Here is a 15013-nt window from a genome sequence, read left to right as displayed (position 1 = left end):
CTCCGCCCGCCCATCGATGTGCCAGGACAAAGGCCGTGGACAGTAGGCCGTTGGAGGAGGAGGAAGGAGAGCGAGAGGGAGAGGGAGAGGAGGAGGAGGAGGAACAACAGGGAAACCACGGGCCTGGCGAAGGGAGCAAGGATGCCAATGGTGCCGCCACGGCTGTTGCTGCGTCTGCGGCGGCCCCTGCACCTGATGGAACTGCGCATCCTGCTGCTCTGCTTGCCGACGCTGCTCCTGGCCACCACCCTCGAGCCAGGTGCGTTCCAATACCCCAAGTCACCTAGCCGTGTCCACTTTTATTGTCCTGCCCCGCCCAGAATTAAATTAGACCAGCTTGGAGGGACTTGGTTGAGTGCTAAGTAAATTAAGGCGAAATTTATGCGAACGGCTTAGCACGGTGGACTGACTGACTCTCCGATACCCAGTCTATTTTAATATTTACACAAGCTAACAAATCAGTCCCAGTCCGCAATTAAAGCTCCTTAGCGCCGCTCGTAAGCCAGCGCGAAACTTTACCAATTTGCGGATTTATAGTGCCAGGAATTTTATTGTAGTCTCCGCCGCATTTAATTACGCTCCAAGTGTTCTAAGCAAGCACCTGCGGCACAAAACTTTGCCTCGAATATTTTCAGTTATGGGAGGGCACGGCGGCTTCTGCTGTAGGTGGGATATTTAAATGTTTGCAATTCATTTCGCAAATGGAATGCAACCGAGCTGCGAGGAGCGCGAGGCACCCGGGAGTGGGCAAGGCCTTGAGCAGCTATCCAAATGCAGCCAAGTATCTTAAGCCCGCGGATATCCTAGGCAATGCCCATTCGCGGAGCACTGCGATTTGACCTTCCGCTAATTCACTTAAAATAGGCGGCCAGACACACCCAAAAAACCCGCCTCCTGCCGCCCGACGGCGGCGAGCGGCACGTATACGCATTGTTAGAGCGCCTAAGTTATGGCCAACACGTAACGTTCACAAATAATAAGGATAATGAAAAATACACAGGGGAGAGATTAGCGCCAAGGGCCAAGGGCGACCCACCTTGTTGATGAGTCGCTGTCCTTGCGGCTTTGGTTTGACCTGGGGCGCCACGCAAAGTCGCAGTCGAAGTCGAAGTCGCGGCGCTTGCCGCTGTTGTTTGGTGCTATTTTTTGTGCCGCCCCCGGACAAACGCGTTACGCATAAATTACCCAGCCTGCCACGCCCCCCACGACGACACCTTATCAAATCGCGCGGTCCGCTCATTACGCAACCTGACGAGGAAGTGGGGTGGACACTTGGGGCGCCGAAGACAAACGGAGCTCGTGTGACAGTGCAAAAATGGAAAATAGAAAATTTATGGCGACGACTTGTGGCTCGAAAATCGTTGTCGGGCAAAACTTTTAAAATTGACTTTTAAATTGCACGGAAAGTGTGACGTGGCGTGTGAAAATATGCGTGGTATCTGCGGAGCAGAGCGAAGGCGTCGGCGCAGGTGAAATTTACAAGGTGGAGTGACGCAGCCAGTTTCTTGGGGGCCCATTTCAGGGCCAGATTTTTGCAAATCGTCACTTGGGAGCGGGTCAGGCTCTGCAGGGAGGGACCGAGGTATCGCCTACTGATAACACGATCCCTTTCCACGGAAACATTTTTCTGGCTTCGCTGGAAAAACATTATTTCGCTGGTGAATGGCAGGCAAACATGTACGTCGGTCCGTGTGGAGCAGCGACCTTGAGCGGAGCACCCACACATCACCAAGCACAAGCGGATGCCTGTCACCTGGCTGCTCCACCCACTCGTTCCCAGGCGAACACTCGTTCAAGTGCAAATGAGTTTTAAGCTGGGCGGCTGAGGAAGACACTGCCGCGCAGTCAGCTTTTTTGCAAATTTGCTTAGCGGTTTTAAAATTAAGCTCGTGGGCCGTGTGTAAAACCTGGCGGGATCTTTCACCTGCGAGCTGTGGCTCATGGGTTATGGGTTATGGGTTACGGGTTAAGGGGTGTGGGTTACGGGTTACGGGGGCCACGGCGGAGAGCTTAAAACAGCTAAGCACTTCGGCACTCGGGCGGGCAAAGAACGCCGACTTAAGCAGATTTAGGGATTAACACTCGCACACATATTGGCGGGGTATTAAAATATTACGTATACGTCGCGGAGCAGCGAGGCAGACAAGACTCGGCGCTGACTGCTGACTGCTGACAGGGCTGGGACAGATAAATAATAATTTGAAGCGTGGCAAGTGCGCAGGAACAGCAACAGCCACAACAAAAACAGCGTCGACAAGGAGGACAATAGCCAATGTGTCGTGCCTGTGGGCCATACAACTTAAGCGGTGGGTGCGTCGGGTCGAGAGATTGACAAGAAATATTTATTATAAATAATAAACATGCGAGAATGCCAGCCGCACTTGCTGACTTCATTATTTATCGCTTTTTAGCAGTCGCTTTTAGCAGGGCGGTGGAGGGGCAGCGGAATGAAATATGCGACGAACGAAACGAAAACTTATACACGAGTATTGCCAGTTATAGCCACTTTTGTTGCGGCGTCCGGTTAGCCCAGAAATGGATTTCTAGCCAAAACCCCCCGCCGGCCCCGCTTGCCTTCGCTTCTGGCGAAGTTTTATTACACTTGCCTACTTCCAGGCATAATATAATTCACACGCCTAAGCCGCAGGCAGCCGACATGCGCACGTACCGCCCAGCCGAACAGGATGCGATGGAATACGCGGCCCGAGCCATTTTATTAGCAGTGCGTGTTTTCCCACTATTATCGCGCTCGGCCTTCACCCCTCCACTAACGCACTCCCACGCTGCCACACTGCCACGCTGCCACACTCTGCCACATGACCTTAGTTCTGAGCAGTTGGCTTTGTGTCTCGGCCCGAGCATTTAAATTCCTCTTAACGTGCCCAATATATTTCCACTTGCCTGTGTGTGGAGGGCCGCCATGCATACAAATGCAGGAATAAATGATGTGAGGGTGTGTGTGTGCAAACATTTTCGCTTTCTATCTTTTCACCACCGAAACCAACCTGACCCGTCATAAAGCCGCCTTCAGTCGACTTAGGTCAAGTGGCCTCGCCTTTGTCTGCCCTTGACTTGTATACCCAAACACCGATGAGTAGAGGGTATATTGCTTTCGATTCGTGTGTAGAACGCTGCGTAATACCCAAATACGCCAAAGCGAACCCACCACAAAAATGAAAGGTAGTCCTTAGCTTGTGTATTATTTAATGCTAAAGATTATGGAATATATTAGAGAATTCCTTTTTGATTCGTTAGCATTGGAGCACAAATATATAGACCTTAGTAACCTATTCCATTGAGTAAGCTCTACAATGACTCGAAATCTCTCTTTTTCGGATGCAGATGGTTATTGGAATTCCGTACATAGCCGCAATTCGTCTGTAGTATCGTTAGAACGATTAAAAATGTCGCAGTATGAATACATTACGTTTATAGATGACCCAAACAATAATTCCTAACATTCTTGTTACATACTTTTTCCTGTGCGGAAACGTTCATAACTAGTAGATGAGCTAATATGAGCTAAATAGGTTAAATAAATAGCAGCAAACAAAACACCAAGTGGCAGCTTGAAAAGCTAGTAAAGATACAAGCTACAATTTATAACAAGAAGATATACGTACTTTAATTGGCATTGTATTTATTATGGAAATCATCAAGCTCGTATTTCGTTTTTGTCATTTCTTGGTATTCCGTCCTTTGTCTTGCGAATCGCCCAGTCAAATCATAACTGTGGATTTATCTGATGACGAAATAAATAAATTCGCATTCGGTCAATCAGAACAAACTCGAAATCAATGCAGTGGGCCTTGACGTCACTGCGGACTTTGGTCACATAAATAACGTGGTAGCGCAAAAAGGACAATCCCAACACACACGCAGGAGCAGCACACTCACAGATACCATACATCTGCGGGATTGCATACGCATGCCTAAAGTATGAACTATAAAAATTTACGAGGCAATAAAAGTGTAAGCTCGCTCCGCTGTGTTTTATGGCCGACAGCCGGAGGTGGGCGCTGTGTGGATCCGTGGATCCCCTTCTCGATTTTTAGCACAACGAATTGCAAGCCGCCAAGGCTAAGGAGTCGCTCGCAGAGTTTTCGGGTTACGCTGCCTGATTGATTGGATAAATTCCCTTCCAGAGGGCACTCACTTACACAGCCAACCACACACAGCTCTTGAGCACCCAGCGGGTTAATAGTTCAGGACCTACCTTCACCTTCGCCCCGCCGTTTTGCAGAGTCTCGAGCACGCACTATAGAAAATATTAAAAACCGATGCGCACTCTTGCGTAAATCTAATTTTGGATGCCAAACGGTCAGCTGAACTACTAGACCGCGTTGCCAGGGCAATCAAAGTTTCCTAATTAGAGCAAAAAGCAGACGGGACCGTAGTTGCTCTGATTAAATTTAAATTTTGAAAGGAAGGCTCGGTGAATTCTTAATAATCCCAGAGCCGGCATATTAATTGCCACTTCGCTGGTCGTAGGCAATGATGGCATACAGATTTTAGTTGCACAAGTTTTTAGCAAATATTATTTTCTAAGTTTGCCAGCCAGAGATTAAGAGCTGCTCAAGAAATTAAATCTTACCTGTGAAGAGGGCCAACTTCACTGCTCTTCCCCTTCTATCCCCTCATTAGTTTCAACATAAACTGTGGTAGAACTTGGTTCAACTACGAAATGCTTTTATCACGTCCAATGATTGTGATTTGTTTAGCTCTTCTGGTGCGCTCTTCCAAGTTCAAGTCCCAAAATTCCGGGTAACACATATCCTCAAAACTTGCGTGTGCTCAAGAATGCCACACTTTACATGTTTGAAAGTTCGTATGCGTTTGTTTCTATGCATATATAGAAAATAGATACATAGATATTTAGATGGATGGTCAGACTTACGCAAAAAAGGTGGCACTGCACATTTTAGCAGGCTTAGAAAAGCGCGAATGTGAGTGTTTTGAACTTGGATTTTGAAATTGGATAGTTCTGGCCTCGGGCCAATGACATTAATTTGCTAGCTGCACCAGCCTGACACTTGTGCTGATTACAGTCGAATTGCATCAATCGGATTTGGTGGCAAGAGAGGCAAAAGAAGCGGGCTTTAACACAATTTGTGACTGCACTTTTCACTCTGCAATTGGTTTTGTCTAACGCTCGTGGCTGCTATTTTCTGATTGCAGATCAAAAGTCAATACTCACAGATAACGATTGGAAGAAGCTATGGATGCGCGGCGGTATAAATGGCGATTCAAAATTGGATAATAATCTCGACTCGAGCGACAGTCCAATGTTCGAGGACAGTGAGGTAAGTCCCATTGACAGATTGCGTTCCTCCGTCCGGAGTCCTCCGTCTTCCGTCCTCCGTCCGGATGGATTTAATAAAGTGCCATCCGAAATCAAATTTAAATTGAATCCAGCCATAGCAAGCACAAAAGCCGCTTTCGTCAGCAAAACAGTGTGCCCTGTCTTGATCAATACGTAGGTGCCGTATCCGAAAGATGCAGCAGGAGCCCGGACGCACCAATCGGACCACTTTCCCACTGAAGCACACTAACACTAATTACCAGCACGGCGGGAACGAGTCCGATGTGATCTGGACTCCATTGCCGGGACTAATTAATCTTTAGTGCTTATTTATAATTCATTCGCGCTGGCTTCGAATCTAATTATCCAAATAGCAGGCGCGCCGCAACCACCAGACGCCCGGACCACGACCACCCACACCCAGTCGACCTCTTCGCGTCCCGGTCCTGCCCAAGTAGCTCCTCCTCTGAAGTACTGCTCGGTCCGGGTCGTGGATCCTGGGCTGGCGCTGTTTTGCTGACTAATTGTGCGACTTGGATGCGTTTCGTTTTTTAACCACCTCTTTCGGCATCGTAAAATCGTACAAATCGTAAAAAATGAACTTTTAACTTTTTGTCTTGTGTTCTCTCTCTCTGTCTCTCCCGCTCCGTTTCTTTCTGCCGCCGTTCTGCGATTCTTCCTGCTCCAAAAGCTGATGGCGCACAACACCACAGTCCAGCTGGGTGGCACCGCCTTCCTGGTCTGCAAGGTCTCCGGCGTGGACAGAGTGGGTGTAAATTGGGTTTGTTTTTGTCTTTCTAATTGTACCTCGTCGAACCACGATGTCGGCAACGGCAATGACATTCCTCTGTTCGGTTCGGTTCTGTTCTGTTCTGTTCAACGTGCACGCCCTGTCCCTCAGCTTCCCAAATCACAATGCCACATCCTGAATTGTCCTGTGTCGCATACCCCATGTCCCACATCCAAGCCCGATACCCTACACCCCAAGTCCGTAATCCCCTCCCGCATGCCTTGCATGAAAAAGCGCTTTGTTTAGTGGCAGCAAAATTGAATTCCAGTCGGGACCAGCGCATGAGATGGCCAGGATCTGCTGCGAGCACAGCTGCTTCTGCAATTCTATGTGCATATCGTATTTGAGATATTTTGCACCATTTCCCACTTTTCCCATTTGCGTTTTCGTTTCGTTTCGTTTCGTTTCGGTTTCGTTTTCATTTCCATTTCATTCTTCTGTCTAATTATATGGCATTTTCATTTGCCTCTTTGCTGAAAGCGGCACGCAAAAGTCTAATTTGTTAAGCAGTCAAGCACGAATAACAGCAGAGCAAGAGCTTAATTTGTAGTTGAAAGCAAACGTTTGTTAGGATGACAATTCCAGTACACAATGTTTGACATTCGGTTGGTTAACAACCAAGTGCCTCGCATACCGGGCTGCGACTATTGCGAAATATTAATTTGTTAGACCGCGAAAACGTTTGTTTCAATTTAGCCAGCACTAGTTACGGCTCAATTTATACCCTTGATGAGGGTGTCCTGATTTCACTCAGAAGTTGGCAACGCATCGAAGATTTGAATCATATCTTTGTCCGTCCGTCCGTCTGTCCGTCCGTCCGTATCGATGCCAACTTTGAAGGCTAGCTGCATGAGCATTCCCAAAAGTCATACTTTTGGATGAATAGGAATTTTTTGTAGTACGAATGAAAAAATGAGATATAAATGGAATCAAGAGGGAACGCAGTAGTCGAGTTCCTTGAAAATGAAATAACCGTTACTCAGATAATGAATATGTAAACGAGAAAGTTCGACATTCATTTTGGCATATTGGTAGAAATTGGCAAGAAATATAATAAAATAAAAAAAATTAAAAGAATTTTAAAAGTGTGGGCATGAAGGTTTTTGACGTTAGGATAGGCGTGAAATATTTTTTTAGCATATTGGTGGAAATTGGAAAATAATACAATGAAAAAATCTAAGCAAACTTTTCAAAAGTCTGAGCGCTGCAGTTTTGAAACATTCAGTAATTGAAAATTAGAAAAGGAGTCATAGATTCGTTGTTATGAACGTTGTACGTATGAACGTCGATATCTTAAAACTAAAGAAACTGGAAATATGAGATTAATGTTGCAGATTCCAGAGACATTGACACAGCGCAAGTTTGTTGACCCGTGTTGCCACGCCCACTCTGGCGCCTACAAACGGACCAAAACTATCCCGATTACCATTTTTGAAAAATGTTTTGATATTTTTTTAAATTTTTTTGGTAGTTTAGTAAATTGCTTTCCATCTGATAAAAAACTTCTTGCCGTGCCCACTCTAACGCCCACAAAACGCCTAAAACAGCCACGCCAAAGCTTCTTGAAAATGTTTTGATTTTTTTAAATTTTGTTATTAGTTTTGTTCATTTCTATAGTTTTGCCAAAAAACTTTTTGTCACACTGACTCTCATGCACAAACACCGCCCAAAGATGCCACGCCCACTCTTTTGAAAAATGTGTTGATTTTTTGATATTTTTTCAATTTCGAAGTTTTTACGCACCTTTTAACGCCCACAAGCCGCCCAAAACTGTCACTCCCACACTTTTAAAAATGTTGAAACATTTTTTTCATTTCATTATTGCTTCTCCACATCTATCTACATAAGCCAGAAAAATGTTAAAATTTCTCGTCCGCACCTCCACTGGCTGAGTAACGGGTATCTGACAGTCGGGGAAACCGACTATAGCGTTCTCCATTGTTTATATAACAAGTGCAAGGGGTAGATAAGCGTCGGCTACCCGAAGCAGGCTGCCTTTCTAGTTTATAGCGATATGGTAGATGGAATTTATAAACCCGTTACGCGTAGTAACGGTAGGTGGTAAAGCGATATGCAGAAGGAAGAATTTCCTATCCCTTAAAATAAATGTATATTCTTTTTTGGGATAATTAGACGAGCTTATGTAGCCATCAGATGGATATGAATATGTACGTACCAGACGCCACTCATATTTAAAGGCACACTATTTTCATAATATTTAGATGAGTATATCAAGTATCATATAGCTATACTCAATCTTTTTCAACTGTAAATTGTAGTTTCTCGTTTAAGTATGTAGACAAAATGATCAATTATCAGAAAGATTTTTGACCACAACACACCCGAATTTGCTTTTTGTTTCAACTAAAAAATAAATAAAAAATTAAGATGAAGGCGAGATGTAATTGCTTCATTAGTTTCGGTGCCCATGGCGGTTTTAGCCTATTTAAGCATTTTCTGAAATTGCCTACTATAAATTGGCTCCATGCTAAATTTGCTTCTTAGTGAGCGTGCACCTGTCGGCACATTAAAAATAGCTTATCCACTTGTCAACCAATGTCGTAATTTAAGCCAACCAGCTTCCCCCAGAGGACCACAGCCCCGCGAAAAGTCAACGCGGCACGGACGTCGGCGGTGGGATGGTGGTTGCTGCGTGGGGCTTTTGAGTATTTTTTAATTACTTTTCGAGTAATATTCGCATGTTTCGCTAATTGCATGGGCTGATCTGGCTGTGCTGCCTACTTGTAGTGCTATTAATTATCCGTGTGTGTAGTACTCGATTACCAATTAGTCCGCTCGTTAATAACGCGCCCGCTCGGGCTTTCGTCAACAGAACCAAATATCTTGGATCCGCCGCCGGGACTGGCACATCCTGTCGTCGGGGGCCCAGCTCTACACGAACGATGAGCGCTTCGCCATACTGCACACGCCCGGCTCCAACATGTGGACTCTGCAGATAAAGTTTGTGCAGCGCCGGGATCACGGCATGTACGAGTGTCAGGTAAGTGGGAATGGGAACGGGAACGAGAACGGGAACGGGAACGGGCATGGGAGTGGGCGTGTGCGTGGGAGTCCGATGGGGCGGCCGGGAATGATGGCTCCATATTTTATGCATGAGGCGCAGTTGAAATAAACTAAAGTCCATTTGCATATGCTCTCGATTCGCGTCCCTGCGTTTCCCTGCACGAGAACGTTGAATTGAGGTTTTCGGGCTTTAGCTTTTCGCTGATTTCGCGTCACGTCGATTTTTACCCTGCGCATGATTTAATTGTAAAATGGAAATGAAGCTGTGTATGCAAAGGTTCGATTTAAGGCCACTCTTCGCGGCCTTCTGCTCTGACCAGGCTCTCTTTGGCAGAGAAGCTTCCAATGTGAATGTCAATCCGCATTCGAGTCCGATTGGCAGAGGGATTGGGATTGGGACTGGGATTGGGATTGGGATGGGGATTGGGATTGGGATAGTGTCGTTGACATTGACGAGTCCGACAGCGCGTGTGAGCGTCAGCCGGCAGTCTGCGACGAATTTGGCCAGAAAACGGGTCCTGATAAGCCGGACCCCGACACATGCGGGTCCTGCAAGAACCAAGGACTTCCACCTCACGAAGTAATTTACAAGTAAGCCCGAAAGTCATGGGAATGCAAATAGGGAAGGTGCTGCGTCGTGCGGGGGTCGGGGGTCGGGGGTCGGGGTTAAGGGGTCGGGCAGGAAGAAAAACAGCTTAGCGGGGGACTCGGGAAAGGGGGACAACTAACCGAAAAGCAACAAAGTTAGACACTGCTGAAATGGACACTTGACAGCAACTCTGTTTGTGCAGCAGCACAAGTGCCATTCGCCATGCTTTGACTAGATGGATGGGAGGAGGGAGGAGGGAGGGGGGCAGAGGAGGCGTGGTGCAATTTCAGAAACGTAACTTCAATTTCAAAATTGTTTGCATGCAATTTCAATATGAGAAGCCGCATGCCAGAACAAACCAGTCAGTCACCGAGTCAGGCTCAGAGTCAGTGGGTCGGGCGATGTCCCCTCCGGACTTCTGTCTTCGGACAACGGACAACGGACTGCGGACTAAGGACCTCGCAATACGGAATACGGAATACGGAATACGGAATACAGAATATGGACCATGAAGCTGAGCAGCAAACGAGAGCTGCATGCAAATATGCCGAAATGGTTATTTTCCTACTCCACTGCGGCAGCGGATCCGGATCCGGAGAAGCTGCAGTTGAAATCGCTGCCTGCCGGATAGCCGGATAGCCGGATATTTTGCAGAAGAGCTTCAAGCTGGGACGTGTAGAAAGCGCTCCACTTATATAGAATCCGTTCGTTTTGTTTCATTTTTGCGTGCCAAATTGAAATTGTTTGATTTGCATTTCAATGAGTGCAACATTTCTTGCACTCGCAACGATTTTTCGGAACTAGCTGGGAAGAAAGTAATTCTTGCTCGCAGTTTGCTGAAGCATTAAGATTCAAGTTGATTACGAATACCAATCGCACTCAATGGCCACACTTGCTCCTTCCACTCCCGTCTCCTTCATTCACCGCTTCCCCGGACCATCCACCACTAAATCAAACACCAACACACAGGTCTCGACACCGACTGGCATCATTTCCCACTTTGTGAATCTTCAAGTGGTTGTTCCAGAGGCATTCATACTGGGCTCCGGCGAGCTGCATGTCGACATGGGCTCAACAATCAATTTAGTTTGCATTATTGAAAAGGTAAGTCGAGAAGTGAGCTGAAAAGTCCCTACTCCGTTCACCCCATCAATTTTGTGCCACAGAGTCCTACACCACCGCAGTACGTGTACTGGCAAAAGAACGATCGCCTGATCAACTACGTCGACTCCCGTCGCGACATAACCATTGAGACGACCCCGGGACCACGCACTCAGAGCCGTCTGATCATCCGGGAACCGCAGATCACGGACTCCGGCAACTACACCTGCTCGGCCAGCAACACGGAGCCGGCGAGCATATACGTCTTCGTGTCAAAAGGTATGCTGTATTTGTTGAATTACGAGGGACTTGCAGGGGAATTCTCTGCGAAGGGTCAATAGGGCAGCATTTCCGCTTTTTTATTTTTTTTGATAATTAACTAAACCATTATATTCTACGAGAGTTTCTCTTAATAAACAAATAATTTGTTTATGGCGCCATCTGACTTGATCCCTTCATTTTCGTTTGTCGACTTGCTCGACTGTCAGATACCCGGCTTTAGAGTAACTAACTTTGTGGGCTTTAGAGTAAAAAAAGTTAGTTAATTAGTCGGCAAAAAAGTTATCCATAGAAATTGCAAAGAAAGAAACAAACAATAAGAAGAACTAAAATATATACATCATTTTAATCGAATCTAGTGTAATATTATAGTAATAATATATATCGAATAAAACATCTATGATCCTATAATAATAGTACTATAAGTACTATATATTTAAACGTTGAACGTCTAGGTCTCAAGAACTTTTTAAAGCAGAAAGCTGCGATTACGCATGCTGATTCCAGAGACATTGCCACGCCCACTTGAACGCCCAAAACTGCCACGCCCACACTTTTGACAAAGGCTTGGTTTTTTGTAATTTTATTGTTTTCTTGCAAATTTCCTTCGATAAAAGAGAGCATTTAACTTTGCCGTTCGCTCTCCCACTAACCGAGTATCGGGTATCTCATAGTCGAGTCGCCCAATGCGTTCGCTCTTGGCTTATAATTAAAATAATATACTTTCTTGTCAAAAACGGGTATGCTTAACTCGATAATGGTTTTGTTTCTAATTTGCGCAAGCTGTGTATTTTATTAATAATTAGTTTTAATTTTGCTCGTTTGTTGTATTTACTTAAGGACCATAATCAAATATTCATTCGTTTTTACCCAAGTTTACTTGATTTGCCCAAATCAAGGGCCCGTGCTATTTAGTTTTAATCAATGCAGATGTTTTGTTCCCATCATGGACAATTAGCCCTCGGCTCCCTTGTTGGTTCGCCGAGCTGCGTTCCTTGTAATTTTAGCATTTAAATAGACATCGCACGCTTTTTGATAATGACGATAAGACGTGTAAATGAAAGTATGCAAATGGCGCAGCCTGCAGCTTATTAAAATGAAAATGGGAAATGCGGCGAGCGGGCAAAATGCAAAATGCAAAATGGAAATGCAGAGCACGCTTGTTGGTGCACATAATCGCATTCGCATTCGCACTCGCCTGCCTGCCGCTAAGCGAATTCTGGCTCTAACTCAAATTCAAATTTACCCCACTGCCACCTGCAGGCGACAATATGGCGGCAATCTCGCGGCGGAAGACCTCCTCGGCCGATCGCCTGACGCACATATTTAGGTCGATGCTGGCGCCCTGTCTCCTGCTGAACACGGTTGTTGTGAGGTGAGTGTCCCAGCTGATATCCAGTCTGTGCAAACTGTCCTAAACTGCGACCCCAATCCCCACCAGACATATCTTCCTGACCTAAGCGGACCTGCTGGCTGGCTGGCCGAGGCGAACGGAAGGAGGGCGACAAAGAAATCCTATTTAAGCTATTTCAGTGTTGGCACTGCCGTAGTGGCAGCCGAACAAAGTTAATAACTGAATAACCCCAGTCTAGGATAATTGCTAAGCTAAGCTCAGTAAGAGATGCGCACTCAAGTGTAAAAATCATGTTAAACCAATCGTCGCTGTGCACACTCGTACACCTGCGAGTGTACTTGGCTTGTTTGTGTGCCAGACAGTTAGCCGTACATCCGGACCAGTTTGGATTGGTTAAGGAGAATTGGTTATGCTAACAAGCTCCCTCCCATTGATTTTGTACAGTATGTTTAAGGATTGCAGAGTATGTGAGTTTCCTTATGAATATCGCTCGGTTAAATTTCCTCCATGTCCTCGGTTACCGTCATCCATGTTACGTATATGTGTAGTGCAATTTCACTTGTTCGGTGAGCTGAAAGCTTAGACTTATTTTGTATGCCTTTGTTCGGTCAAGATCAATGCTCTGCGACCCAAAATTTTTACTGCGAGCGGAAATTGCATAAGTAGCCAATTTAGTCCATTTGATGAGGTATATACATACTCGTACACATATGAACAAAACGCATTAAAGCGATATTATAACTGTTACTAATGGCTAATTGAAATCTATACAAAAAGCAAAAAAGCAAAAAAGCAAAAAAGCAGCGGGCACGTCCAACCCAAAAGGCCGCATCAAAAACGGGGCGATATTAACGTTAACGAGCATAAAAACGAGAGCGTCAACTCTTTTTAATTAATTATGTTATTAAGTTTGTACATACATTCTATTGCAAATGGCACAGCACTCACACGCATTCGCACTCACAAGAGCACTGCAGAGTGTTCTGGGAAATTTATTCAAATTGTGTAAATAAAAAGGAAATCGTACAGCTCCAACCACAAGCCATACAGCTGACTGAAAATGTGCAATATTACCCATTTACCATACTACCCATACTACCCATATTACTCGCATAACCCAGGGCCCGTGGACGGAATAGGGATGGCGAGCTGGACGGAAATGAGGTGCCCGAGTATGCGGACACCTAATGGGCTCTGAAACTGTCAAAATCAAGCTGTAATTAATTGCAAAAGCACAAAAGAGAGAGCGTCGAGCGGGTTGGGGCAAAACCCTAGCCTAATGTCGAACAATGGATAGTTTAAATTCATCAGTCTGCCAAATCGGAAAATTGAAAATAATTACTTTACAAGCAGATATCTAGCATGGTAATACAATTAAATTCTCTACATCGTACGCGACCTCTGACCCGGCACGGGCCGGGAGCAAGGAGCCGCCTGTGCCGCCGCCATGAGACACCTCACCTCAATCATGAAACAAAAATCTACGTAACGTATTATGTACAACTTCTCGACTGTTTAATAAACTTAGGCTGGCTCCATATCGGCTGCAGGCTGCACTTACGATAGAATACCATATAGAGGATCCGCTCCAGTTAAAATTGATGTGTTGTCAGACCTAGCCGGCCTAGTAACTATCATTCGTTCAGTGTCGGTACGTAATTTACAAACAAAGAAACAAACACAGAAACAAACAAACAAACACAAAGAAACAAGCAAACAAACTGTAAGGGATACCATTTGAAGTTTGAATAGATTCATTAGAGCGAACCCACAGCAAACCCAAAATCGTAGCTTAATCATTAATAAACTATTGATAAAACAAAAATACTAAGCGATTCCACACCCTCTTTGATGTGTCTGTATGTGTATGCGTATGCCCAAGGCCCGTTGGACAATTTAAAGGTTAAAGTTATTCGATTCCATTGAAATAAAATGATTAAACGAAGCATTTAGTTGATTTTTACTGTTAAGCATTTCCACTGTAAATATTTTGTACTTACATATGTATATCGAATGGCCGGTAATGGGCCTTCGTTAAATATTGAAAATCACAAGCGAAAACAAAGAAAAACGGTGATAGGTTAATGTACTCTTGGTGTGGAAACAGCAGAAACTAAACCAAAACCCATATAGGATCATCCAATTGTTTTCAGTGTCAGTGCTCGAGCAAATAACTGTACAATTTCAACTTGCAACAATTTGACGAATATGAATTTAATAATAGTACAGATATGAATAAATCCACATAAATCCAGACCTACATTGTGCTTGCACGCACAAATACAAAGAAAGTGGGCGACAAAAATTCCAAAGCAGCAATGCGTGGAAAACAATACGAATGCATTGAACTAAATCAAGTGATTATCATTGAAAAATAAATGTAATTTAAATAACAACTACGCAATTCACTTCTCATTTATCTCTTTGGCGCTAAGGGCTTGGAAAAGGGATTTCGGTAAGTTATCCACCCAAACTATGGATGGGGGCCATAACCAATCAATCAGCAAACTTCCGTACAAATGCCGAATCGATTGAAAGGCCTTTGTAAGGACTGCTCGTCAACACGCCATAATT

At 45.0% G+C, this 15013-nt stretch overlaps 1 protein-coding gene across 3 annotated transcripts; it reads left to right on the top strand.

Moving 5' to 3' along the window:
• Window positions 1-86: 86 nt before the first annotated feature.
• On the top strand, window positions 87-14838 carry LOC6542757 (zwei Ig domain protein zig-8). 3 transcript variants are annotated; one of them, XM_026979008.1, is made up of 8 exons: window positions 87-259; window positions 5179-5303; window positions 5997-6083; window positions 8926-9093; window positions 10675-10809; window positions 10872-11085; window positions 12349-12460; window positions 12527-14838. In XM_026979008.1, exons 1-8 carry the CDS (start codon window positions 142-144, stop codon window positions 12543-12545), a joined length of 978 nt encoding a protein of 325 aa, XP_026834809.1. In that variant the 5' UTR covers window positions 87-141; the 3' UTR covers window positions 12546-14838. The 3 variants fall into 3 exon arrangements, with proteins under 3 accessions (XP_026834809.1, XP_026834810.1, XP_026834808.1); XM_026979009.1 differs by having other exon boundaries at window positions 5994-6068; XM_026979007.1 differs by having other exon boundaries at window positions 5994-6083.
• Window positions 14839-15013: the final 175 nt, after the last annotated feature.

Source organism: Drosophila erecta, unplaced genomic scaffold (genome assembly GCF_003286155.1).
Source record: "Drosophila erecta strain 14021-0224.00,06,07 unplaced genomic scaffold, DereRS2 tig00000055-arrow-pilon, whole genome shotgun sequence".
NCBI classification, from domain to species: domain Eukaryota; kingdom Metazoa; phylum Arthropoda; class Insecta; order Diptera; family Drosophilidae; genus Drosophila; species Drosophila erecta.
Note: the sequence above shows the minus strand (reverse complement) of the source record. Positions and strands in the feature narration are given on the sequence as shown.